Genomic DNA, 27,865 nt, shown 5'->3' with positions numbered 1-27,865 from the left:
CTCTGGAGAAACGGAGAGGCGATGTGAAGTCTTCCGGGCTGAATTTACTCTCCCTCCATTAGTTGACAAATCAGGACTCCTCCTTTCCCTGAGGTCGCTCCCGTTGGCACCCGCTCCCTGCTAAACCGGCGGTGCAAGAGCTTCATGTGACTGGAGACGAGCACTACAGGTGACATCACACTCCCTCAGTCCACTTCTTTATTCAGTCTACGGTTCACAGTGGTCTTATTTGGACCTGAATCAATCAATCAATCAATCAAACTTTATTTGTATAGCACTTTTCATACATTTGAAATGTAGGACAAAGTGCTTCACATGCAACAGAAAAATTACAATACAATAATTAAAAACAACAGCAACCCCCCACCCCATTGTTTCATCCATATATACAACAATTTAAACATAAACATAAAAACAAAAACATAAAGCTCCTAAAGGTTATAATAAAAATCTAAATGGAGAGCTAAAATCAAATGGAGACAAAGTAAAACAGTAATGATAATTTAATTTAGAATAAATATAATAATAGTAATAATAATAATAATTTAAGTTAAAACTGATAAAACTTTCAATTAAAAGCTAAATTAAAAAGATACGTTTTGAGTTTACTTTTAAAAATATGAACACTCGCAGCGGACCTCAGATGAATAGCTGTGTATAGTAGAGCTGTTAAAGGGACAAAAGGAATTTTGGAGTGTCCAGAGTGTTGGAGACGTGGAGACAATTTTAAAAAAAATATTCCATCCAGTCCTTGTATTTGCAGAGGTCGCTGGTGTGTCAATGGCCACTAAAAACAGTCTTACCCATTCCACAAAACACCCGAAGTAAATCTATTATAACGCCAGACTGTCAATGTGAATGTCTATGCCTTATTTCATGTTCAAAGAAGGTACATATTTGTAGCCTGTATTTATTTTCAGTTTTAAAGTTTTGCCTAAATTATCAATAACACGTGGGTTTTTTGAGAGAGAAATGCTGAATAAATTCATCGTCTCACTAAAAAAAATAATCGTTTGAATGATTGTGATTTCATTATTGACCAAAATAATCGTGATAATGATTTTTTTTTCTCCCATTTGTAAACCTGTGTGCCCTGCGCTTATGGGACTAAGGAGGATAAAGGCTCTGTACCTTTAAAATAGTTGATTTTAAACAGTTTCTCCAAGTTTTTCCTCACAACACGCATCCTAATTATTCACTTTAATGACTTTACGGGTGCATTTTTCTTGTGGAGGGTCTGTCAAATCCTTTTCTTCATGGAGATGTTATTGCTTTGTCTGGAATGTTTCACAGTGTGGCATTAAACCTTTCTAGCTTCACGGAGACCAAACCAGACCAAGTTACAGTTCAGATCTGTGGAGAGGCGACCCCGCTCACAGTCAGAATGCCTGTTTTTCTAAGCATTTTGGAGCAATAAAGCCGCCTGTAATTGAATAAATGTAAAGTAGATCTGTTTAATGTCACACTGTGGAACATTCTTAGCAGAGCAATGACATCTCCATAGAAACAAGCAGGTAAAGAACCATCAACCAAAAAGTGATCATACAATTAAACACTTTAAAATGAGATGCAGAGGGTACACGGTGAACTTATTTTGATCGAGAGCTGCTTATACAAGGAAGTTTGCTCAAATAAACAGGAATCTGGTACAGACCCTTTAATCTACTTTAAACAGCTCAGTCTTAGCTTGAACTTTCCAGAAACATAGAGTGAGTTTTTCAGTTTTTCAAAATTAAAAACGGCTACACCCCCGGTTTGTGGTGGTAGGTAATAATTAATATAATAGTAATTAAGGAAAATTGTTCTGCACTCGGCCCATTCATGACGAACATGCGAGTCAGTATAGTCACATTTTCTTTGTGTTCTGGTAATTTTTAAGCAGCTTTTGTGTAATTTACTTAAACAAATGACTCTCTTTTTGCCTCTCTTTACTGTTGGCAGGGATCAAATTGGTCAAAAGTAGGGACAGCTGGGACTTTTCCTGTATAAAACTGGGACAAATCACTGGTTTTGGATGAATCTGCTGGGACAGGAGACACAGGGCTCAAAACTGGTATTGTAACGAGTAAACGGACAACTGGTCACCCTATACAAACATAAAGCAGAAGACAAGCACGAGTTAAACAACTCTGACTTCATCTCAAAAACAAAATCACTCACCACTCTGAGTCAGATATGATCAACTTTAATGACAGGACATACAGTATATATACAAAATAAGAACTTTAACTTGTAGATTGTGTCTGGAGAGAGCTGTGACTTTGGAAGAATAGACTTTGAACATGACTGGACACGTCGGGTTTACATTATGCCTGGAATGTTCCACAGTATGACATTAAACAGCTCATTACATGTACTCAATTACAGGTGGTTTTATTGCTCAACAATACCTAGAAATATATTTTGATACATGGTCCAATCAGATTACTGTATTCTGAATACTTACAATACTTTTACATTGAGTTGCACATACATTATAATGTAAAGAATTGGAAAAAGATTGAAAACTTTTTGCTTCATGTTTATCGCTTGTTTGTTATGCATTTCCTAATTACAGGAGGAATAATGGCACACGCTGCACACACTATAAGAGCAATGCTTTGAAATGTTTAATAATCAGAGTATGTATTCTCAGTACATGTATTCGGTTACTACCCAACACTGACTGGAACATTCAAGGACAAACAATGACATCCCTCTGCAAGAAAAGTTACTTAGTGCATCTTTGAAGGTCCTATATTACCCAAAATTGATTCTTGTGAGATTTTAGTCATGGTAAAATGTTGTCACCTCCTCAAAAACATACCTGGCGAGTATTCCACGAAGTGACCTAAAGAGAAACCTTGGCTTATTTGGCCCATCCAGGCTTATCAAGGCCTCAGAAAACCCGGTCAGGACCAGACTAACTGTCAAGATTATTTTAGCTCCGTCTCCAAGAAAGAGTTTAGTCCAAAGTTTCAGCATGTGCAGTCACACACCTTTGTCAGAACATCTGTCTCCGTCTGATACAGTTTAAAAAGTAACATTTATAGCCGAATGTCACTTCAGACTTTTACTGTAACAAATCAAACTCTTGTCCGTGCAAGCGCTGGCTCCTCTCGTTTAGTCAGATCATAAAAACAACATCAAATTTCTAGCTCATCATTTGGCCACGAGCACAGCTTTAACTTCAGGTCTGAGTTATCTTTGGTCAGACACAGGCTTATTTCTTATTTCTGGAAAAAGTTGAGGCTTAAACTAAAGATGGAGCTAGATTCAGCTTGGGATTTCTGGATAAACCTGGTTATTTGTTAAGCCACTTTGACGGAATACCCCCCTGGAGTTTTTGTTTCATTCACACGTTTGAGTAAATCTTTATTATTATTCTGTCCACATCTCCAAAGCTCAAAATGCTCTGCAGTTTTCTAGTTCAAGCTACCTTTTACCAGCACAGATTAGAAATTCTAGGGCTGAAATGATCATACTAGTGAAGGTGTATGGAGTTTAAAAACACAGTGGAGCAAGGTGGAACAGAGCTTATATGCAGGTTTATGTGTTAAACGTGTGAATGAAAGAAAACAAAACTCCAGGTCTGTTTTTGATGAGGAGACATTACAAAACTGGTAAGAAAATGGTATAATATTTTCCCTTTAATGATACTCTTCCATCTTCGTTTGCTGGTCCATTGCATATTCTTTGATTCTCAGTGGCACGTACAACACAATACTGCTTCTGACGCTGTTGGTACCAGTTCGTTTCATGTCGTAGTTGGTTTTCTATTGGCATCGCTGTTTCTGATCTTGTTCCTATCACCGTTCCAGCCAGGTCACAGAAGGATAGCGCTCACTCAGGGTCTTTCGTAGTTGTGTGCTCTGAGCTCTGTCTCGAGTCTCCACCACACACTCCACCTGCACAAACCAAAACACAGTCACTCACTCACAGTATTTACAAAGATGTTCAAATATTTATACTGTATAAATAAGAGTGAGTCCGTTACTTTTGTTTTAAAGAGGTCACACTTGTCTCCGTGACTCCGATGACACACGTCCAGCAGCCTGAACGCAGAAAGGTACAAGTTTGAGAAATATCACAGGAATGTTTTAACATTTAGGTTAAAACGACAGCAAAATCAGATATTAGAATCAGCTGACTTGAATTTAAAATGTGTCTTGATGAAGAACACATTATTATTTGGTGGTTTTAGATCTTTACATTTTCAATATCTCCTTTCACACCCACCTGACGTCCTCTCGAGACAGGGTGTCCAGTAGTTTGGCCATGTCTCCGGGCCACTCCCCGATGTGCACGGAGAACTTACTGACCCGATCGTCCAGAACCAGAGCCCGCTCCATACACTGACGCACCAGGTCCAGCTCCATGTTGGCGCTGCTCACCACCACAGCCACCCTGAACACAGACACATGCACACAACGCAGACTGAACTTCTCACTGGACAGGAATTTGCATTTTGATAGTAAGAGCTTCAGTTTTGCTCTGTTAATTACTAGGGGACCACAATTAAGTTCAATTGGATTATGCATTATTTACTTGAAAAAACACCCTGAGATACTTGAAGTCCTCCACTTGAGGCAGGGACAGGGACAAACCCGCAGAGGCCAAGCCACCTTTTTCCGGTCAAGAACCGTGGCCTCGGATTTGGAGAAGCTGATCTCGGAAAGTATCTCAGGGTTTTGTTCACAAGTGAGGGGTGGATGGAGTGTGAGATTGACAGACAGATCGGTGCAGCGTCAGCAGTGATGTGGGCACTGTATCAAGCCATTGTGGTGAAGAGGGAGCTGAGCCAAATGGCAAAGCTCTCGATTTACCGGTCAGTCTACGTTCCTCCCCTCACCTACAGTCATGAGCTCTGGGTAATGACTGAAAGGACGAAATCGCGGATACAAACGGTTGAAATGAGTTTCCTCCGCAGGGTGGCTTGGCGCTCCCTTAGAGATAGGGTGAGGAGGGGTCACACTGGAGGAGCTCGGAGTAGAGCCACTGCCATCTCCTCCCTGTTCCAGGCATGTCCCACCAGAAAGAGGCCCCGGGGTAGACCCAGGACACAATGGAGGGACTATGTCTCTCGGCTGGCCTGGGAACGCCTCGGGATCCCCCCGGAGGAGCTGGAGGAAGTGTCCAGAGTGTAGAAAGTCTGGAAGTCCCTGCTTACACTGCTGCCCCCACGACCCGGCCCCGGATAAGCGGAAGAAAATGAATGGATGGATACTTGAAAAATCATGGTTGTGATATTTTGCATTAAAACAAGTTAAAGCAACTCAGTCCTGATTTTGTAACATGCAAAGAATGACTGGAATTCTGCTCCTGTTTTCAGATGTTCATATTTGGGATCAGAGCCATTGAAAAAGCATTCATGAACTCTATTTTTTACAGACAAAAAGCTTAAAAAGTAAAGCAGTTTAAAAGGGTGAAATATTGCTGCTATTCTCAAAGTTGGTTTGTCGTATGACATAATCAAGAGCCTTTAACAGCCTATGATCATTTACCAGCTGAGTTTTATACCCAACTAGAGTGAAAAATCAACTGAGAGCCTACATTTCACAACGCACGTCTCTGAAACAGAACTCTTCTCACCTATTCCCTTTGAGTTCAGGCAGCTGCCCCGTCATGATGGCTGCCAGTCCCATCGCCGCTTCAGTGTCCACTGTGGAGCGCTCAAACTCCTGAAACCTCAGCATGGCCACCAGACAGTCCTCCTCACTGAAAACAACACAACACTCTTATCAAGGTATTGTCTGCACTGAGTCACTCTTCCGCTCGTCTCCATACAGATGTTTTTGTTTTTCCTGGATTAACATTAAACCTTTCAATCGATACTTTGCAGCTCATCAGTTTTCCCTGGGGGTCTGAGGTTTAGTTGAACAAAATCTGAACAGAAAGAGCTGGTTTAGTTTCACCTTTTTGTATAGGGTGACTAGACATCCCTATTTACCCAGGACAGTCCCAGTTTTGAGCCCTGTGTCCTCTGTCCCAGTAGATTTATCCAAAACCAGTGATTTGTCCCAGTTTTATACAAGAAATGTCCCTGGTGTCCCTATTTTTGACAAATCTGATCCGTGCCCACAGTAAAGAGAGTCATACATTGTCATTTGTTTTGGTAAAATACAGAAAATGTTGGAAAGGCAGTAGGTTATTAGGAAGGAGCGCCCACTAGAGGTGCTGAGAGTGAATGCATGCTTTAGTTCAGAGCACACTGCACCACTGTCTGAATTAGTTCACGAGACTCGGGCGTGCAGTCGTCTACCGTCAGCTCAGGTTTATAGTTATATTATGTCTTTATTCTGTGCCTCTTATTTAGTCACTCCCTGTTTATTATTTATGTTTGTCATTGTTTGTTTAGTAATACACCTTTTACTTTATCACTGTGTAGTTTATTCTTTATAGATCACAAAACCATAATAATGTTCCTGCCTCAGCTTCATTAAAGCTTCCTAAATTTTACCATCTGCGTCCCGTCTCCTGTGTCCCGACCTGCACTCCAGAGCAAATATCATTATCCGAGTTAACACCTATACAGTTCTTCAGCCAGAGAGATAGTACTCGTCGATAGAAAAGCTGCTTCAAAATGACCAAAACACAAAGAAAATGTGACTATACTGACTCATGTGTTAGTCATGAATGGGCCGAGTACATAACAGTTTTCTTTAATTACGCACTCTTTTCACAGTTTTATTATTACTAAAAATTCCAAACTGGGTTCCAGTTTTTTATTTTGAAAATCTGGTCACCCAATTTTTGTTGAAAATCAAACACCTAAACAGAACCATGAACACTCAGACTGATCACAGGCTCCTGAAAATGAGTTGTTTAAATCATTTTTGTATTTTTTTCAGACCTGACAGTGTTTGCTAATTGTCGCCATTCTGTCACCATGGTAACTGCTGAACATTCCACCATTAGAGATACATGTAGAAAACCCCTACCTAGTGTGATGTCACTGCAAAGTATCAATCTTACATTCATACAGATGCAGCCATTGGTTTTGCTCCAATCACCTGACCATGATCAAATTTCCACAGATCTGCCATACTGTGGGATATTTCTGGCAAAACAATAACGTTTCCATGGAGACAAGCAGGTTGGGGACTGTCTACAGAAAGTGTCATAGTGCAGCTTTAATACAAGCACTCAGAATCTACCTGACGGGAAGGACTTTATCCACAAATTTCTTGCAAAGTTGAAAAGTGTTCTCTCCCAGTGAAAGCTCTGTGAGGTCTGCGGACAAAAGAGAAAATATAAAACACATGACCAAACATCACATATTCAGTTAATTAAAGGTCCTATCTTAAATTAAATTAACTCTTGTGAGCTTTAAGTCAGGTTATAATGTTGTTACCACAATAAAAACATACTTAGACTTGTGTTTTGTTTCATTCACACATGTTTGAGTCATCTTGTCTACATCTCCAAAACTCAAAATAATGAATAATGTATGAATGAAACAAAACAAAACTCCACTTATCTCTGTGATGAGGAGACAACATTATAACATAGATCAGAAAATAGTGTAATATCGACCCTTTACCTCCGTAGAGTTTCCTGCTGGGGTGACTCTGTACGTCTTGGACTGGGCTGTCTGTTTTTAGAGACTGAAGCAGCAGTGGGAATCCTTCTGGTTCAACTCCCTGAAGGAAAACATTAGGAAGAATTTTTATAATTTTATATGTAACTTGTTAATATTTCAATTATTGTTTAGGGCTATAGAAACTGTGCTAAAGAGATTTTACACACTTTCTGGCACTTGTTTGTGTTTGCATTATTTGAAACGGGTTAATATAAGAAGAACTTTTTGCATGAATCAAATTGATATACAAGAAGGCGAGAATTGACATTTTGCACGTACTGCTTCCACAGTCTGGAAATATGAAAGAGTGATATGCAAGGCTCTGCTCTAGTTGTGTAGTAAACTAAGAGATATAGTTGATGTTAGTTACTGATTTTGTGCAGCACCGTTTTTTGCCAGTCAAATTTTTTTTTTTTTAAAGTGAGACATTAAAATCCCTGCATTTGTTTCAGAAAGACTTGAAGAACCACCAAAATGCAAACAAAAATGAACACAGTAAGTGAACCAACTCAAGTCTATTTAACAGGTCTATTATTTCCTAATGAAAAAAGTGTCATAACTTGTGTCTACAGGGTGATGTGGCAAGAGGAACATTCTGAAGTGTCCTTCCTGTTACCAAATGCATATTGGAAAACCTGAAGAAAATCACATGGTGAGTATGACTATGAGTATGCTGAATATTCTTTCTGCATTTTCTGTGATGCTGTCCTGAACTGTTCCATTACTGTATCACAGAGTAAAAAGTTCTATCACAACATTTGTGTACAGCACAGAGCAGATCATCATATTAAAATCATGTTTTATTCGTGTCTCCACAGGCCGAGACCAGAGCTTGGAATAAGTCTTCACACAGTCCTGCTCCAAACAGACTGTGTGTCTCTGTACCTGTGCTGTCTGTGTGTTTGATTCATTTAAGACAATACAGAACTGTGGAAAGAGCGGTTTTGTGTACTTATTTTAGTTTAAACATTTGATGTTGCATCTAAGCCTAAATGTAGTTGTGTAGATTGAATGTAGAGAAGCGTGAGTTTTAATAGTTGCACAAAGAAATAACATTAAAGACAATTCTCCTATACAGTACATATTCATCAGTAATTCACAGTCTGGGGCAAATACTGTATATGTACATACACATATATAATTCCAACCAGTCTAAAAACAAAACTAAACTTCATAAATAATTTTAAACATTAAATTACCCAAAAAGTACAAATTGGTTAGCATCAGGGTGCACTGTGTAACTTTTTAGAGGAGAGCTTTGCTCATCTCTGTGGATATGTGATTACTTTGCCCTGAAAATTCCTGTTGAATATTACACAGTATCTGTGGAGACAAGCCAGCAGGCCAAGTAACTGGTCTGATGTGTGGAGGTAAAGGCAGGTGGTGGACCTCCTTCCAGAAAAGTGACATATTGCACCTTTAACTATTGCACTAGCATGTATGATTCTGTACCACCTGAAAACACATAAACAGAAGTCATGTTTGTGGCAGTGGTCTTGTGCTTGGTCTCTTACTATGACTTTGGTTCGTGGGTTGAGGTGTTTGATGGCAGCAGCAGTCCCGGCCAGCAGCCCGTAGTGTCCAGCAGAGGGCACCAGAACTGCATCCACTTTATAGACCTGCTCCAGGATCTCCAGCCCCACTGTGCCCAGACCGGCCAGGTACGCCTCACTCTCATGTCTGCAGCACAAACACACGGCCACTGTTTAATCAGGTCACATATGTAGACGTTTGTGAATCACTGTTACTCCCATTTTAAAAATTTTTTTTGTTTTTATATAGATACATTTATATTTAGAATATTTCTACATGCAAAATGCGTGTAGAAATATTCAACCCCATCACAGAGTTTTCTTTAGATTTTGAGTGAGTCTGTCATGTCATCCCTATGTCTAAAGTTTACACTGAACAAGTATAATTCACATTCATTCTTCCAGTGTAGACATCCACTTCATTCCAAAATGATTTAATTATTTTAGTAAATTTACATAAAGTTACACGGTGGGGCTTTAAATCTTAAAAAAAAAAAAACAAAAAAAAAAACTGTATCTTTACACCAAACTATAGTTTTTGAAATATCCTTAAATCCGGGGTGGGCAAATTATTTTTTCCATGGGGCCACATAAGAAAGAGAAAATATTGTGGAGGGCCAGGCCAAAATGCTTCACTCAATTTTGCATAAAATTAATTGCATTTCTATATAAAAAGCAGTAAATATCATTGTTTTGACGAGCTGGTAAGACTGGTAAAGTTTATGTTATGACTAAGCAATGAAAAAGTGAGGTTCCCTAAAAAAAAAAAAAGTAATTAAAAAAAAACACCTCTACTGTTTATTTTGTCGGAGTCAGCCAAAGAACTGTATGTGATTGCCCATCCTCAGAGGAGCCTGAACTCCCTGTACTCAACACACTTACAGAGGATGTCCCAGAGTATTTTAAAAGACGAACATCCAGTAAACTCAGAGTTTCAGATCTAGAATGAATCGTTTTAAAAGGAGCTTCATTCCAGCTGCTGTTGTACTAATGAATAAATTGCAATCTATTGATCTTTCAATTTTAGTATGTTGTCTTGGAAAAATTTTGTGTTTTTTAATATATTTAATATTTATTGTGATCTTAGCCAAGCGTGATGGATGAATTTAAGTAATTGTTTTTGGAGCAAAGCCTTTCTGCACTGCAGCACTGTCGCACTTTATTTTGTAATTATGTTTTTATACATGTTTTTGTTCATAATGTGGATGAATGAAATGTGAAATGTGGGACCAGCCTCTCAAATCTGCAAAACAAATTTACCTATGGGTACGAATAAAGCAAATCTGCATCTGTATTTGGGCTGTATTATGCCCAAGTCTGCCTTGGGTATTGGGTATTTTGAAGTTTTAACGCTGCAGTTTCTTCATTTGGACTCAAAAGATCTCTCCAGATAAATCAGAAGATCAAAAAATTATGCTATAGAAAACGTATATATGACAGGCTAAAAAACTACTCCAGGACTAAACATTAAACTAGAACTAAACTGGGAGTAAGAACTATCTAGTATAGCTCTAAGTTCAAACTCCAAAACATCCCCTTTAAAGCAAACCCCATGTCCCTTACTCCTCCAGGTAGAGGTAGTGATTGTCCTGGGCCAGGTGTCGAGCGTGTTTCTGAGCTTCTGGGGCGGTGCTGCCGTACGAGATGACCATGGCTCCGTAGTCCCTGTAAACCCGGAGCCGTGGAGAGGAGCAGGCGGACGGCAGGATCACAAACACCGGGATCCTGAGCTCCACCGCGTGATGAGCCACAGCCAGAGAGAAGTTACAGTCTGTGGCCACGATCACGCCTTTCCTCTGCTCGTCCTGGAACATAACACAGCCCAGGATTATATGAGGTGAGGGGTCAAGGGTCGACTACAGATCTGACTCAAATGTGTGGCGTTGTGTCAAACTTTTGTTGTTGAACTTCTACACTGGAAAAAACTATATCTAGATAAGTTTAAATGAATTAAATTAAGAACATTTTACTTTATTTGAGTCAATTCAACTTAATTTCAGCAACATTTGATTTTATTTCCCATTTTAAGTGCAAAAAGTAGTTGTTTTTCTTATTTTAAGTGTAGAGTAGTTGTATTTTGAAATTTTAAGTACAAAAAGTCAAGTGAAATTTGCTCAAATCATGATAAAACTTTCCTAATTCCAGTCATCTTCACTTGACTAGATTTTGTTGTTATGTTTTGCACTGTAAATGTAAAGTAGAGCTGTTTAATGTCATACTGTGGAACATTCTAGGCAGAGCAATGACCCCTAACCAAAAACTTAGACATGCTCTTTTGTTACCTGTGTGAGTGATGAGAGCAGATAGAGCGCTCCCCTCTCCTTCACTGAGCCTGTGTATTGGAGATGCTCCTTCTTCAGGTAGATCTCCATCCCGAACTGTTTGGACAATCTGGAGTACTGCAAACACACAGCAACATACTAGTGAAAAAAATATTTTTTAAAATATATCCATGATGCTAAATGATAAGGTTTGGGCGATAGTGGCTCGGAAAGAGGTTTTATTTCTGGTCAGATCAAGTTCTGCCCTTAAGCCAGGCTGGCGCCACCTAGTGCCTCCGCTCAATTTCATTTCTCTCCAGGGACTAGGTGAGGAATCAGAATACAATAGACGGTTTGCAAGAACCCTAGAAGTGCAAGTTCAGGCACCAGCCAATCAGTGAAGAGGCATTCATTCTGTGTTGGCAATGATTCCCAAAATCAAGGATTTAAAGCCGGAACAAAGAGAATGTTTGGTGCATTTCATTAAGGGGAAAGAAGTTATTGCCCTTCTTCCTACAGGATTTAGGGAAAGCTTAATATAATAGATAGCCCCGTTAATGGCACATTACACACGTCACGACCAAATAGCAGCACCAAATATTGTACGTCACGACCAAATTGCCTCTAGAACACTTTGGATGAAAATATAAAAGCCTTCTTAATGCCTAACTTCAACTACATTTTAGATCTGGACTGAAAAGTAAAAAGTACTTTTCTTTATGGTTTGAGACCTGCTGAAATCGTGGACATTTTTAACTTGAGTTAACATCCCAACTTTGAGCAAACCAAATACACAAAAACCGGCTAGAAAAATTAAGAAATCAGTTGAAACACTTAAAATCTGCTTAATTCTTTTTGAAAATCACCTCATTTCATCCTGTAATAGTTCTAAAAATCTGCAGAATACTTTTACTTTTTACTCTTTAAGTACATTTTTAAACAAATGCTTTTCAGATTTTTTATGTGATACTTTTACTTGAGTAACTTTTTACCTTTGTATCTGCAATTTTACAAAATTGAGTACTTCATCCACCAGTGATAATAGATTTAATTAGACTTAAACAAACTTCATTGATCCATAAGGGAAACTATTTGGACACATCACAGTATTTTATAAAAGCAAAGAGAAAAAATTCTAAGTAAGTAGCAAAATTGGCAAGAGTCCGCGGTCAAAAAAGGTATATAAATGTATATATACAAGTAAAAATAAAATAAAAATAAGTATGGAGTAAGATATTATATAAAGCGTGGCCATTTTACCGTGCACGGAGTCTTCTGAATGCTGCTTTGGATCTTGAAGGCGGCCGCGCTGATGTCCTCAAACCTCAGGAACTGCACCGGGGGCGGGGACACGAACTGACTCCGCCTCCTGGTTTTGGGCGGGATCATCAGGGGGAACTGTGGACCCTCCAGGACGGTGGTCTCGTGAACTTTGACCTCCCCGTTCAGCACCTGCTCCTCTTCCCCGAAGTCCCTGAGGCGGTGGGGCTCTATCAGCGTGGGTCTGCGGTGGGCGGTGCCGTTGCTGAGCTGGCCGGGGTGACAGGGCGGAGCAGAGGCGCCCAGACGCAGCTCCTCTCTGTGGGACGGGGTATAAAAATGAGAACCAGACCATATAATAGAGGATTTATATACGGTGAGAAGACGTCAAACCTTAGTCAAGTCTTTTAAAGGGTCCATATTACGCCATTTCCTAATCTAAGTTATAATATTTTCTCATCACAAACAGACCTGGACTTGTGTTTTGTTTCATTCACACATGTTTAACTCACAAATCCTGTATATTATATTTAGGCTCTGTTCAGGGACAAAATTTTAAACTTTTCCATAACTTTTTCAATGACCTACAGTGAATTTTCCATGACTTTACAGCAGCTACATGTGTAGAATTGATCAGACTTTTAGGGCTAAATATGAAATGTTAATCCTTTCCACTCATCTTATAGTTTGGTATTACAGTTTTTAACATTAAAAATAATGTCAGTGCATTTATTTTATTGTCATCTGTTATGACCCAGCTCGGCTAGGAACAGGGGAAGAAAAATAACCAAGATGTAAAATGGTAAAAAATAAAGTTGTAATTTATTTAAAAGAATTGTAAAGGTGTAAAGGTAAAACAAACAAAAGGAGACTCTAAACCGAGTAGCAAAATGTATAACTAAAAGTAGACTTACAAAAACAGAGTATATGAATGACAATAACAGAAAAACAAAACTGGTCTCAAAATTAAGTCACAAGGACTACAAGTGTCTCAACCAAAGTTAACCAGAGCAACACAAGAGACACAGTCAGAACAGCAGCCGTGAGTGGCAGGGGGCGGGTCTTTTTATAGCTCTGGTGCTGCAGGTGTAGGTCCAGGATTGGTCAGGTGTTTGGGCTCTTCACCAGTCGCCTGGAGAGAAACCAGGTGCCAGCTTAATTCGTCTCGTCATCGTCTCTTTTAAACAAAAGGTGCAGACGTTCAGAAATAATCATAACAGTCTAATGAGAACTTAACAGAACACTGTAGTTGCGTGAAAGAGATACTAAAATCCTATGACTTTTCCAAAACTTTCATAAGATTTACCCTGTCTGTTCCACCTTGTGATGTCATGTGGTAATACAGGAAGTGTTCAACTGTGTTTCCAAACTCCACACATCTTCACTAGAATCATTTGGATAATTTCAGCACTTCATGGAAACCGTCTGACCTTGCAGCATTAGGATTCGTTCACTCAATGGTAGGCGGGTACTTTTTAATTTAACCAGTCGCTGCTACTTGGTCGTGACGTACGTAATGTGTCACTAACAGGACTTACTGGCATATTAAGCTTTTCCCAAATCTCTTAGGAAGAAGCACAACAACGTCTTTTCCCTTGATAAAATTCACCAGACATTCTTTTTGTTCCAGCTTAAAATTCTCAATCTTAGGAATTGTTGCCAACACAGAATATTTGTCTCTTCGCTGACTGGCTTATGCCTGGACTTGCACTTCCAGGTTCTTGCAGACAGTCTATTGTAATTTGATTCCTGACCTAGTCGCTGGAGAGAAATTAAATTGAGCGGGGGCACTAGGCAGTAGCCAATCTCTACTCAGCCTAAAAAGAACTCAGAACTCAGTCTAAATATGCAGGGTTTGTGTGTTAAACATCTTTGAATGAAACAAAACACAACTTCAGTTAAGGTTTTCATATCGAAACAACATTTTGACATTGAACAGAGAAAAACATAACATGGGCCCTTTAACTGTATAAATGTTTTTCAAGTTTTTTTTGCGCCATAAAAATCACCTGTAATTGAATGAAAACAAGATATACTGGTATTTTCAAGGCAATAACATCTCAATGAAGACGACCAGATGCACCACAAAAGTAACATATAGCACCTTTAAATGTTGGTAAAAGAGAAAAAAAAGGTAATACAAACACATAACAGGGCTGAATAAAATCAAAGGTTTCACTTTAAATTCGCTGCCTCCTAATTAAAGAACCAGACCAGGAGCAGCGGCCTTTGATCTGAAAATCTCATATTTGTTTAAGAGTCAGTGACAGTAATAGCCTGGTGTGTGTTTCAATCAGAGCACAAACACTTACACACACTTACACACACAGTTACACACACACTTACACACACAGTTACACACACTTACACACACAGTTACACACACTTTACACACAGTTACACACAGTTACACACACACATACACACACAGTTACAGTGAAGTGGGTTTGTGACAGACACTTAGTCACAGCGCGTCTGCAGGAGCTCATTCAAAAGCACAGCAGCTGTCAAGAGCTCAGAGCACAGAGGAAAAGAACACAGTATTACACTTTAAACACTCAGCTTAATATCTCTGTCACATGTCAAAATGTTTTAACAAGCTTCAAAAACACTAGTAATGTACAGAATCTGAGTGAGTAGTATTGATTAGATGGATTTAGGTTAACAGTAAGATTTGTAATATACTGCTCAAAAAACTTAAAGGAACACTGTGAAAACACATCAGAAGGACAGGGCACAAAAGGATACCACCTCTCTCAATGGAAATTAACAGTAGATGTACTGGAGTGGCACCAATGAGACAACCCCTAAAACAGGACTGGTTTTGCATGTGGAGGTCCTTTCAAGTTTCTCCTTCTTGGTCTTTTTTGGCTGCTTTTCCACTAGTGCTGCTTTGACTACAGTGATTATCTCTGCTGGGAGTATAGGGCCATTTCTTCACCCTACAGAGACTGTGCAGATTGTCCAACTTCTCCAGGCTGGCACATCCGTACATGCCGTTGTAAGGAGATTTAATGTGTCTCCCAGCACAACCTCCAGAACATGGAGGAGATTTCAAGAGACCAGCAGTTACTCCTTACCTATGCTTCTCACAGATAAGAGTAGGTTCACCCTGAGCTCCTGTGATAGACTTGAAAGAGTCTGGAGGAGACGAGGAGAACACTCTGCTGCCTGCAGCATGGTTGGAGCATGAGCGGTTTTGGTGGTGGGTCAGTGATGGTCTGGGGAGGCATATCCATGGAGGGACACACAGACCTAACGGCTAGAAAACAGCAGTCTGACTGGCTTTAGGTATCGAAATGAAATCCTTGAACCAACGATCAGAGCCTACGCTGGTGCAGTAGGTCCTGGGTTCCTCCTGATGCACGACAAAAACTCACGTGGCAAAAGTCTGCAGGCAGCACCCAGAGGATGAAGGGATTCATACAAATGAATAGCCCTCACCATCACCTGACTTAGATGCAATAAATGCAACACCTCTGGGACATTATGTTTCAGTCCATCAAATGCCTCCAGGTTGGTCCTCAAACTGTACAGGAGCTCAGTGATGCCCTCACACAGATCTGTGTGTCCCATAAGACAACATCCATCATCTCATTAGGAGCCACATCACTGTCAAACAAGCAAACATGCACGTGGGGGCCACACCAGAGATTTAGGAGCATTTTAAGATGCAGAAACTAAATTATTTTAATCATTATTTCACTTTGATTTTCAGGGTGTCTAAAAAATGAAGCCCTCTGTAGGCTGAACATTGTATTTCCATTAAAAGACAGAAGACACTCAGTTTCACCTTGTGATAACACGTCAAGCCATTCCTCAAGCTGTACAATCTGTACACGGTGAAACAAAATGCCTCCTGACGTCAGCCCTGTAGCAGTGGTAAAGATGAATGATGTCACCTTTAGTGTCGCCGTGGTGACAGATCACACAAGATCCATCCTAATTTAAAGACGCTGGACAAACCATTAACGTGAACGAACAGACAGCGGACCAGAGATTTATAGCTGCTCAGAGTCAGAGAACTTAAGAAAAGTTTTACTCCAGAGATCAGAGTGGGTGTGAAGTGAAAGTGCAGACAATTTCAAGTTTTGGGCCATAGGTTTGTGGTGAATCATCTAATAATACAGTTTTATGAGTTTGGCAGAGTCACTTGGGAACAGTTTTGTGGAAATTTCAGAGAGTAATGTTTAACAATTTGGGGCAAGAGTGGGTCAGGTGGTAAAAAAAATTTGAAAGACTATTAAAATGTGCAACTACTATACTGTCCTGTATTAGTGTTTAGACAAGACCGCACTAGTGGAGACCAAGACCAGGACAAGACCAAGACAAGACCAAGACCTCCGAGAGTTGAGACCAAGACATTTAAAGATCAAAACTGAGACAAAACCGAGACCACAGCCCATCGAGACCAAAATTGAGACCTTCTTTGTAATTTCCAACATTTATTTGAATTTTATAGTTATTTTGGGACATATATATAAATGTTTTTTATAAATCTGTCTCCTTTTTATCACTTGTTGAGTGTCAGACCTCAAGACCGAGACAAGACTGAGTCCAAGCACATTCAAGAAAGAGACAAGACTGAGACAAGACTGAGACAAGACCATATCCAAGCGCCTTCAAGACTGAGACAAGATAGAGACAAGACCTAGTCCAAGCACCTTCAAGACCGAGACAAAACCGAGTCCAAGTGCCTTCAAGAACGAGACAAGACTGAGACAAGACCGAGACAAGGCCGAGTCCAAGAGCCTACAAGACTGAGACAAGACCGAGACAAGGCCGAGTCCAAACACGGTCAAGTCCAAGACAAGACCAAGCCCGTAAAAAAACGGTCTCAAGTACTAAGACACTACTATGTATGTCACTTTTTTACTAAAAAAACAGACTAAAACCCTGATTATAAGCAGATTGCATCGGGACAAACCTGACTCTTATTAGACTTGGAGGAGGGCTTGCGTGTTTCCAAGGAAATGTTGGTCCTTTGGGGATAATATTCCAACATATCCGTCTGCACAGTTTGCTTTTAAAGATCTTACATTGCTATTTTCTGATAAAAGTTATACTGTTTCCTCATCACAAACAGACCTGGAGTTGTGTTTTGCTTCATTTGCACAGGTTTAACACACAAATCCTGCATATTTAGGCTGAGTTCAGTTCAAACGAAAAACACTTTAAGCATTTTAAGCTTTTGAGATGCGGACAGACTAATAATGAGGAGGTAACCACATTCTAACATGACTTAAAGCTCACAACAAGAGTCCATTTTATGTAATATTTCACCTTTAACTAAAGCTCTAACCTCACAGATGCACCAACAGTTGTCCAGTGTGTTCTTGAGCGGTGGTTCCTCGATGACCGCAGAGCAGGTTAAGATCTCACGCTTATGTTTACGCTCCATAAACACAATAACAGGATCAGGCTTCAGTGTTTAACCCCTGACCTCACACTACACACATCACTGACAGGAGAATACTAAAGCCCTTTACTGTTTCCTTTAAAGACATGCTGTTTGCTTTTTTCAAAATGCATCACACAAAAAGTAAACAATATTATATCATTATTCTGTTCATTATCTTAGAAAAAATTCAGATCTATAAATGTAAATGCATTATTTGTAAACTCTCTCATTTTCCTGTCTGAAATTCAATACAAAAAAAAAATAAAAATAAAAATTTAAACATTCAGTTAAAATCCTGGAAATTCTTGAGCAATTTAAATCTTTTTTTTTTTTTTTTTTTTTGGTAGACTTGAATTTTGGCTATGTGTGACCTTAAGCAATTTAATCATTTAATTTATACTTTTTTTTTTTTTTTTTTTGTAAACTTGAATTTTTATTATGTGTGACCTTTGGCTACCCTGGTGTTATCTCCCTCTGTCCTGTATACTTTATTGTTTGTTATTCTTTGTATAATTTGTATTTATTTATTTTTTGTGTAATAATAAAAACATGCAGTCACATAAGGGCATGCAACGTCTAAATAATTTTATATTTGTGATTGCAAGAATATAATTGTGATTAATTTAGAGAGAAATGGTTTACCAAAGGTTCCATATGACACAAAATTTACTCTTGTGAGCTTCAAGTCATGTTGGAATGTTGTTATCTCATAAAAAAAACATATTCAGAGTTGTGTTTTGTTTCATTCACACATGTCTGAGTAACACTTTATTATTATTAGTCAGCGCAAAATGCTCTGTTCCACTTTATGATGTCATGTGGTGGTAGTTTTCCAGTTAACAGCTACTTTTTTACCTTTAGATCAGTAGAGATCGACAATTCCATGGGTGAAATGATCCAAATGATTCTAGTGAAGGTGTGTGGAGTTTAAAAACACCGTGGAGCACTTTCTGTATCACCAAATGACATCAAAAGGTGGAACTGAGTGTTTTCAGTTTGAGAAAAGAACTCGTAAATCTGCAGGGTTTGGGTGTTCAACATGAATGAAACAAAACACAAATCCATGCATAAAAAGATGCAAAAAACCCAAGGGACTCACTAGTTAAAATAAAATGCCTTTATTCATTTATGGCATGTATTAACGGACAATTTACAAAGTCCCGATGCGTTTAAGTTTATGGCTTTCCTCAGGGAACAAACAGAATTATGAGCAAACCATGTGATTAAAAGACAAGAAACGAAGAGTGGAGCTGCGTGAAAGAGATACTAAAATTCCATGACTTTACCAAAACTTTCATTGAATTTATAGAATTCCATGACATTTTCAGGCCAGGAAAATTACATTTTCAATTTCCATGTCTTTTCCAGGATTTCCATGACCGTGGGAACCCTGTCTGTTCCGCCTTGTAATGTCATGTGGTAATACAGTAAGTGTTCAACTGTGTTGCCAAACTCCATTCATCTTCACTTGAATCATTTGGATAATTTCAGGCCTGGAATTTCTACTCAGCCTAAAAAACTCAGAAGAACTCAGCCTAAATATGCAGGATTTGTGTGTTAAACAAATAAACTACTAAAATAATCATACTAGTCTTAAAATAATAAAACCAGTAAAATAAAATAAGAGCAAAATCATAGAATAGCAAAAAAAAAAAAAAAAAAAAAATATAATAATAATAATAAAAATAAAAATACACACAAAAATTAAATAAATAAATTAATTAAAATAAAATAATAATAATAATAATAGTGAAAAAACATGTGTGAATGAAACAAAACACAACTCCAGGTACATTTGCGATGAGGAAACAACATAATAACTTTAGAAAATATCGTAATATGGACTCTTTAAGAATGATTCAAGCATAATACTTTCTGACTATTTCATTATCCTCACCCTGACACCATAATTAAGTAGTTACTAAACCTGAACCATCATTAATAAGATATTTATTAATGAAGATTTAAGAATAATGTAGACCTGGTTATTATATTGATGCTCATCTCTGCACACTACGTCTGATAAATGGAGGAAATACAGTTTGTCTTATTACTCACATGGCCACAAGAAGGAGCTCTGACTCTAAATATAACTGTATTCACTCCAGACACCAGCGCCCATGTCTATTTTTACCACAATAATCTGTAATGTCAGTGAGCTCTGACCCCATAGTTTGAGTCTGGTCTCCTTGTCGTGAAAGAGGAAGGTTCAGGATTAGTTTGTTTAAAGGAAAAAGTTCAAAAAAGGAGAGAAAGAGAAAACAGAGAGAGGAGGAGGACTGCAACAATAACTCTGCTTAGTCATATCAGTGAAGAGAAAGTGAAGGGCAAAACTGCAAATTAAACCACGGCTTAGTAACAGGATAGTATGTAAAGTTTTTCAGATCAATGCCTGAATTTAAACTTGAGATGATTTGTGTACTTTTATTTTAAATACACACAGGACAATGCAGTAACAAAGAGAAACTGTCTATTTTGGGTGAAAAGTTGTGGCAAAGATGCAAATTAAACAATATTTTCTATTAAATTCCTTAAAATAAACTTACACTACGTACAATTACACTAATAATAAAAGTCAACAAGTCTACAAAAAATAGATACTGTATATTTTTATGAAAGGTAATTTAAGATATAAGCACATTTAATACAATAACATACTATATTGTTTGTAATTGTGTTCTTAAGTTTTAATACTATTATTGCACTTTTTACTGTAAAGCTCCAAAATCTTTAGTTTGTGGACTTTCGCTTTACTTCTTTAATTGCCTCTTTCTCTTAAAAAGAACCACATATATTGGAGCTGAGGCTGAAGTTATGAAAAATGTTGGTCAGGGGTCACGTATATAATATGTTACATAATATGCGGCCGTGACCAACAGTGATTTCATAACTTCAGCCTCTGCTCCAACTGAGTTTGAGACTTAAAGCTCATAACAGTCTATTATATGTAATATCAGATAAAGGTATTACGTATAGATACAGAATTGGCTTTTGAATGAGACGAGATTAGATGATTTAAGATTTCAGATGTGCCTGAACTGAAATATTCTGTTTTGAAATGTTTTAAAGTAACTATCGGTGTTGATGTTTTGTCTTGAAAACGGAAAATGGGGCAGATATAACACAAGGCGACTCTTTTTTCTGCTCCTTTTCCTTAATTTCTTGTATGTCTGATGCTGTGACACTGTTGATGCCTTTACAAATAAATAAATAAACATACATACATAAATAAATAAATAATCCATCCAACCATCCATTTTCTTCCACTTTATCCGGGGCCAGGTCGTGTAAATAAATAAATAAAAATAAATAAATGGTGGAATTATATCGAGTATGACAATGCTTATTTAGTGATATTATTCCTATTAAGTATTATGCTCACTTTTGTCTTCACAATACTTGAAATATTGTCTTAATTTGAAAATACTTAGCCGTTCAAACAAACAAAAACAACTTATTGTTTGTCAAATTATGTTTTTAAAATGATGATTGGGTGTTAGAAAAATCTTCTGTCTAAATCCGAGGGCGTGTAAAGTACCATGTGAGCTCAAATACTCAGAGTATTTTGAAAAATATTTAACATAATTTAAGTATTTCTACCTAACAAACCTAGTTACTTTACCCTGCAGAAAGAAATGTTATAAACACGATTGCATTGGTTTATTTTAAGGATGCACCAATACTAAAAATGTTGATAGATCAGATATCGGTTTTGTCAATATTGATTCCATTTATATCGGATTTTGGTCTAGAAATTTGTGTAATATGACAAATTACTGGACAATATTGGCCCAAAACATCTCGTAATATTTTTCAAAGCTGTTCTGCAGTTACTATATGATAAATAACAGATACAAAACACATTTGGATAATATTTAACCATACGCCATTTGTGTTTAAAGGAAATAAATAATATTCTCTAGTTGATTTCGGGTATTGACAGATACTTAAAGCCAAAGTATCAACAACGGTATCAAAACAGAAAAAGTTTGAAGCATCCCTAGTCTATTTCCAGTTGTCATCTCCACAGTTTTCATCGTTGCTGTAGGATTTACGGGGATTTCTGAAAGGATTTGGGTGGATACTGGGAGCTACTGGGTGCAGTGTCCCACCTCTGCCAGAAGGGGTCATTCTCCTCTCTGTCTCTGAGCGCAGGTTTGGGCGAGAAGATCCTTTCCAGTCTCTCGTTCAGATATCTGGAGAAGAAGATCTGAGCCGCAAAGTTCATAGTTCCTGTATCCTACCGCCTCTGTCCCGTTTGCGGATACCTCTGAAGCTGCACGTCCCACGGTGAGGACTGTATCTCTACCTCCTTTGCACCTCTCCCCTCTCTCTGCTCCCTCCTTCTTTCCTCAGCCCGGGGGGTATTTAAGACAGGATTACCCCAGGACACATGCAGCCTCCCTGTCCAGCTCTATTCCTGGTTGTAGACTGGGATAATACCTCTCCTTTGGGTGACGTAGTGTTAATCAGACTGTCTAATGAGCGAGATTATTAGGGTTTATCCAGGAGGAGTGAGCTATACCGAGGAGAGAGAGACGGAGGGAAAGGGTCAGACACAGAAAGAGAGAGAGAGAGAGAGAGAGAGAGAGAGAGAGAGAGAGAGAGAGGAGGAGGAAGCCAGAAATCCTAGAAAGTTAAGTAAGAAAACTATATTGACACTTGTGAGCTTTAAGCCGTGTTATAATGTTGTTACCTCCTTAAAGGGACAGTTTGGAATTTTGGACATATTTTACCACATTTCCTAGTGAGCCAGAGTGTTGGAGACGTGTGGAGACACTTTTTTAAATATTCCATCCGGTCCTTGTATTTGCAGAGGTCACTGGTGCTAGACTAGTGCATGTCAATGGCCATAGTTATCCTGTCACTAAAAACAGTCTTACCCACTCCACAAAACACCCGAAGCAAAATCTATTATTACACCAGACTGTCCATGTGAATGTCTGTGTTGATAGAATAATGTTTGAAGTAAAACTAACCTTGCATCGCATGAATCGTCGCATGTTGAGGGACTATTTTCTCATATATCAGTCCGCCGCTGCCAAACTTTCTATCAGGAAGTACAACTCACTGCTGCTGCTCAGACATAAATCCTTCAAATGCAAGGTGTTATGACCCCCACAAGGTGAGTCCCAACATATTTAAAAAGGACACAGGTGTCAAAATATAGCTCTTTAATTTCTTTTATTTATCGTTGGTTCTTAATTTTTTTATTTTTTTTTTTTTTTTTACGTTTTTAAAGAAATTTAAACCCTCCCGTGCCCCCCAAAAATAATGAAAAGTAATAAACAGAAAGGTGGACCTGGCGAGCCGGCCAAACAGAACAAAAAGGTGCGACACCGGGCCAAACCCTGTGCAGGGCCGTAGAAGCCGGTGCCAGCACCTGTAACTAAAGACAAGAAAAAACCCAAACCAACCTGAACCCAAAAGGAAAGTGAAAACACCAGGTCAAAACAAAAGGCTAACGGCTAACGCAGGCTACATGGAGCCCACCCGTCACCTGGCTGACAGGGGCGAGGCCACCCTCAGGACGCGCTCATGAAGTCTGAAGCACGCAAGGTGAACGGGGCTGGGTGGAACAAGGCGCACGGAGCAGAGGAGCAGAGAGAGAGAGCCACGGGCAAACAGTCGTATTTATAGGCTCCGAACAGCCACACAAAAATAAACCATAAACAAAAATTATACAAAAATGACTAATTACAACACAAAAAGGGAACACAAACAACTAATAATCCGAATCAATGTGCCCGCGTGTAACACAAGGTTGGTTTTACTTCTAAAATTACTCTATCGACACAGACATTTACATCGACAGTCTGGTGTAATAATAGATTATCTTTGGGTGTTTTGTGGAGTGGGTAAGACTGTTTTTAGTGGCAGGATAACTATGGCCATTGACATGCACTAGTCTAGCACCAGTGACCTCTGCAAATACAAGGACTGGATGGAATATTTAAAAAAGTGTCTCCACACGTCTCCAACACTCTTGAGTCACTAGGAAATAAGGTCCTATGTCCAAAATTCCAGACTGACCCTTTAAATACACGTCTGAAGTTGTTTTTTGTTTCATTCACACATGTTTGAGTCTTTATTATTAGTCTGTTCACATCTCCAAAGCTCAAAATGCTCTGTTCTACCTTGTGATGTCATGAAGCGACAGTTTTCATGTTCACAATTACCTTTTTTTATCCTTTTGTTAAGTAAAGATTGGCAATTCTTGGGTTGAAATCATCTAAATGATTCTAGTGAAGGTGTATAGAGTTTAAAAACACAGTGGAGCACTTTTTGTATCACCACATGACATCACAAAGTGGAACAGAGTCAGTTTGAGAGAACAACTCAGTCTAAATATGCAGGACTTATGTGTTAAACTTGTGTGAATGAAACAAAACACAACTCCAGGTATGTTTGTGGTGAGAAAATAAAATTATAACATCAGAAAATAGCGTAAAATTGACCCTTTAACTCTGAACTAGTGGGAAAATGTCTTGCTTAATGACACGTCCGAAGAGGTTGGAGTTGCCACTGAACCTCCAAGTGAATGCAAATCAACAAATCAATAAAATATCTTTACAATTCAGTCATTTCACATTATTTGCATGATGATAGAGAACAGAAAAAGGGATAATACGGGCTTTTTCATTGTAATTTTCAGTCAAACAAATGCACAATCGATAAAATCCTCCAGTCCAGCTCAAAATCCGGAGATGGGTCCCCTGGCGCTGCACTCTAACAGGCCCCAGTGGCACTAAAGGATGGAGGACACATTTCTTTAAAGTGTACCTTAAAGGTTGTATGGAGGATTTTTTTTTTGTTTCAAATTGTCAATGATAGATTATAGAGATGCAGTAGCCTTGTAATTATGATGACCAAAAAAAAGAAAATAAAAATTCATCAACTCTGGACGTGGTGGGGCTAAACATTTGCCAATAGATAACGACACTGCCTCGTTATCTGTGAGCTGACAGGCTGTCAATCAATCTCCCTACGTTTCTAGCGTAACTGACTTGCCTGCGCGCCGCCGGTACGTGGTTTACAGTACGACTGTCACGCAGTCCACAGACGCAAGCCGCACAGACGCTGTTTACTCCACCAACGCAACAGTTCTTAGCGGCTTTTTTTGACCTATATCTTCCTCGCAGTTCGCACAAAGTTTGTTGCAATGGCGACTAGAATCCAGGAGCAGTTCGCCGCAAAAGAAAGTCTGTTTTTGAGGTCGCTGAAAGAAGAAGACAAGGGGAAAAGCAGCGAAGCCAAACTAAGGTGATTCTTGTAGATTCATTCCAGCGATGGCGCGACTGAAGCAGACGCAGAGTCTAAAGACTGACGCACTGGTCGCACAAATTACTCCTGGACAGGTCACTTCTGCTTATTATGAAAACGTACTTTATTTCCAAGAGCTAGACAAACGTTTTTCAGGACACGAAAGCGATATCCTATGTCTGAAAACGTAATTTTCAAGGCAAAGAAAGAGTCCGCTTGCTGCTGCGTGTTGTAGCTAGTTCATTCGCACTGAATCTCCGCGCAACCTTCTCTGCACCCCTTTCCTGCTCCTGTCCCCGCTGCCCGATCCACTCTTCCCCCTGCTCCTCACTTCTCCGGGCACGGAATCTCCGCGCACCGCTCCCCTCTCCTCTCTCCCTGCTCCGCTCTTCTCGTCCGCGAACGAAATGTCCGCACACCCCCTCCCCCCGCTCCTCACTTCTCCGTCTTGCCTAACCAACACTGTAGTTAGTTGTTTACAAGTCATGTGCAGCACCGGCTGTAAACAAACCTGTTTCTGGCGTAAGGAGGAGGCGGGAGGAGGCGTTTCTACGTAGGAGCTGTAGGGGAGGGGGGGTGGTTTCACGCATGCGCAACATTTGAAAAAGGACAAACAGTCGCTGGATTTCTCGTTCCTTGGAAAATCCTCTATACAACCTTTAATCTCTTTCTATAATTGTGACTTGAATCCACTGTACTAAAAGAACTTCGTATAGTCAGACGTGAGTGAGTGAGTGAGTGGAGGAGAGCAGAGGTTGTCCAGGCTCCTGTCAGCCACAGAGTGAGAGGTGTTTTGTATTCAGAGCAGAGCTGTCAGTGAAGCCATCAGGGGAACAGGAGGGGCAGGAGATATACTGTCTATATGAGCTGCATGAAGAACTGCGCCCAGATAAACCTACCTACCATTTTTACTTCTGTTTTCTTTGTAAATATATTGTCGTGGTTGGTATTTGGATTCACACAACTAGTATCTACGTTTCATATTCCTCAGTGTTTCTCAAAACGTGAGTATTTCATAATGTAGTCCTCATTTTTTTTAGTTCTTGTTTAGAGGTACTGTAATCTGTAATCATAATTAGGGGTGTGCAAAAATATTGAAATATCGCTATATCGTATTGTTTAATGTGATGATACAGTATCGATATCGTGGGCTGCTGCATCGATATACAGTGTTGGGAAGGTTACTTTAAAAATGTATTCCCCTACAGATTACAGATTACTTACCCCAAAATGTAGTTTGTAACGTAATCCATTAAACTTTAGTAACGTAATCTGAATGCTTTGGATTACTTGATATTGTCCTGGTTTTAGTCCTGTTTTTTTTGTCTTGGTTTAGTCCTGGTTTAGTTCTGGTTTAGTCCTGGTTTTAGTCCTGGTTTAGTCCTGATTTAGTCCTGTTTTTTTGTCTTGGATTAGTCCTGGTTTAGTTCTGGTTTTAAATCTTGGTTTTAGTCCTGGTTTAGTTCTGGTTTAGTCCTGGTTTAGTTCTGGTTTTAGTTCTGGTTTTAGTCCTGGTTTAGTCCTGATTTAGTCCTGTTTTTTTTGTCTTGGATTAGTCCTGGTTTAGTTCTGGTTTAGTCCTTGTTTAGTTCTGGTTTTAATCCTTGTTTTAGTCCTGGTTTAGTCTTGGTTTAGTTCTGGTTTTAGTTCTGATTTTAGTCCTGTTTTTTTGTCTTGGTTTAGTCCTGGTTTAGTCCTGGTTTAGTTCTGATTTTAGTCCAGTTTTTTGGTCTTGGTTTAGTCCTGGTTTAGTTCTGGTTTAGTCTTGGTTTTTTTGTCTTGGTTTAGTCCTGGTTTAGTTCTGGTTTAGTCCTAGTTTAGTTCTGGTTTTAGTCCTGGTTTAGTTCTGGTTTTAGTCCTGGTTTAGTTCTGGTTTTAGACCTGGATTTAGTCCTGGTTTAGTCCTGTTTTTTTGTCTTGGTTTAGTTCTGGTTTTAGTCCTGGTTTAGTCTTGTTTTTTTGTCTTGGTTTAGTCCTGGTTTAGTTCTGGTTTAGTTCTGGTTTTTAGTCCTGGTTTTAGTCCTGGTTTAGTTCTGGTTTTAGTTCTGGTTTTAGTCCTGGTTTTAGTCCTGGTTTAGTTCTGGTTTTAGACCTGGATTTAGTCCTGGTTTTAGTCCTCATTTTAATCCTGGTTTAGTCCTGATTTAGTCCTGGTTTTAGTCCTGGTTTTAGTGCTGGTTTAGCCCAAAATGTGAAAACAGGAAAATACCGCTGTGTAATCCATTTATTTCAACAAAGTAACTGTAATCCGATTACCACTCACTGAAACAGTAACTGTAACTGAATACAGTTACTCATAATTTGTACTCTGATTACGTATCCCTGGTACAAGTAATCTGTTACTCCCCAACACTGTCGATATATCACCACGAGTATTTTTTGGTGTGTTTTACTTAATTATTTTGTTACAGCTACAGTTTTGTTGTTAGTTTAGAGGAAGGAAGCTCATTTATGCAACACACTTGACATTTTCACTGTTTTGATGATTAAAATGGGTGTTTCATATTCATTTTGCACAAGAAGTGGTTTAACAAAGACTTTTAGTATCACAGCCATGATTTAGCCTTTACTTTTTATTGAACCATAT

The 27,865-nt window shown here is 38.9% G+C and overlaps 1 protein-coding gene and 1 long non-coding RNA gene across 2 annotated transcripts; one reads left to right on the top strand and one right to left on the bottom strand.

Moving 5' to 3' along the window:
• The first annotated feature begins 15 nt into the window (after positions 1-15).
• LOC129411610 (uncharacterized) lies at positions 16-9,204 on the top strand. Its single transcript, XR_008633388.1, has 6 exons — positions 16-169; positions 5,591-5,725; positions 8,014-8,056; positions 8,134-8,213; positions 8,380-8,453; positions 9,100-9,204. It is a non-coding gene; the product is annotated as an uncharacterized LOC129411610 (long non-coding RNA).
• LOC129411609 (uncharacterized) lies at positions 3,747-22,243 on the bottom strand. The gene is made up of 11 exons (XM_055162953.1): positions 22,128-22,243; positions 12,615-12,933; positions 11,376-11,492; positions 10,657-10,898; positions 9,076-9,241; positions 7,523-7,622; positions 7,137-7,212; positions 5,572-5,697; positions 4,219-4,386; positions 3,977-4,034; positions 3,747-3,887 (listed from the first exon to the last, which is right to left on the bottom strand). Exons 1-11 carry the CDS (start codon positions 22,241-22,243, stop codon positions 3,789-3,791), a joined length of 1,587 nt encoding a protein of 528 aa, XP_055018928.1. The 3' UTR covers positions 3,747-3,788.
• Positions 22,244-27,865: the final 5,622 nt, after the last annotated feature.

Source organism: Boleophthalmus pectinirostris, unplaced genomic scaffold (assembly GCF_026225935.1).
Source record: "Boleophthalmus pectinirostris isolate CB_2022bp ecotype Guang Dong unplaced genomic scaffold, ASM2622593v1 HiC_scaffold_5, whole genome shotgun sequence".
Lineage (NCBI taxonomy): Eukaryota > Metazoa > Chordata > Actinopteri > Gobiiformes > Gobiidae > Boleophthalmus > Boleophthalmus pectinirostris.
Note: the sequence above shows the minus strand (reverse complement) of the source record. Positions and strands in the feature narration are given on the sequence as shown.

Excerpts from the sequence above, each read along its gene's own strand:
- LOC129411609 (XM_055162953.1), bottom strand. The coding sequence starts at position 22,243 with ATGAACTTTGCGGCTCAGATCTTCTTCTCCAGATATCTGAACGAGAGA. Across the intron at positions 7,213-7,522 it reads CAGCAGGAAACTCTACGGAG|ACCTCACAGAGCTTTCACTG; the intron begins GTAAAGGGTCGA and ends TTTTGTCCGCAG. Across the intron at positions 4,387-5,571 it reads CCTGAACTCAAAGGGAATAG|GGTGGCTGTGGTGGTGAGCA; the intron begins GTGAGAAGAGTT and ends GTCTGTGTTCAG.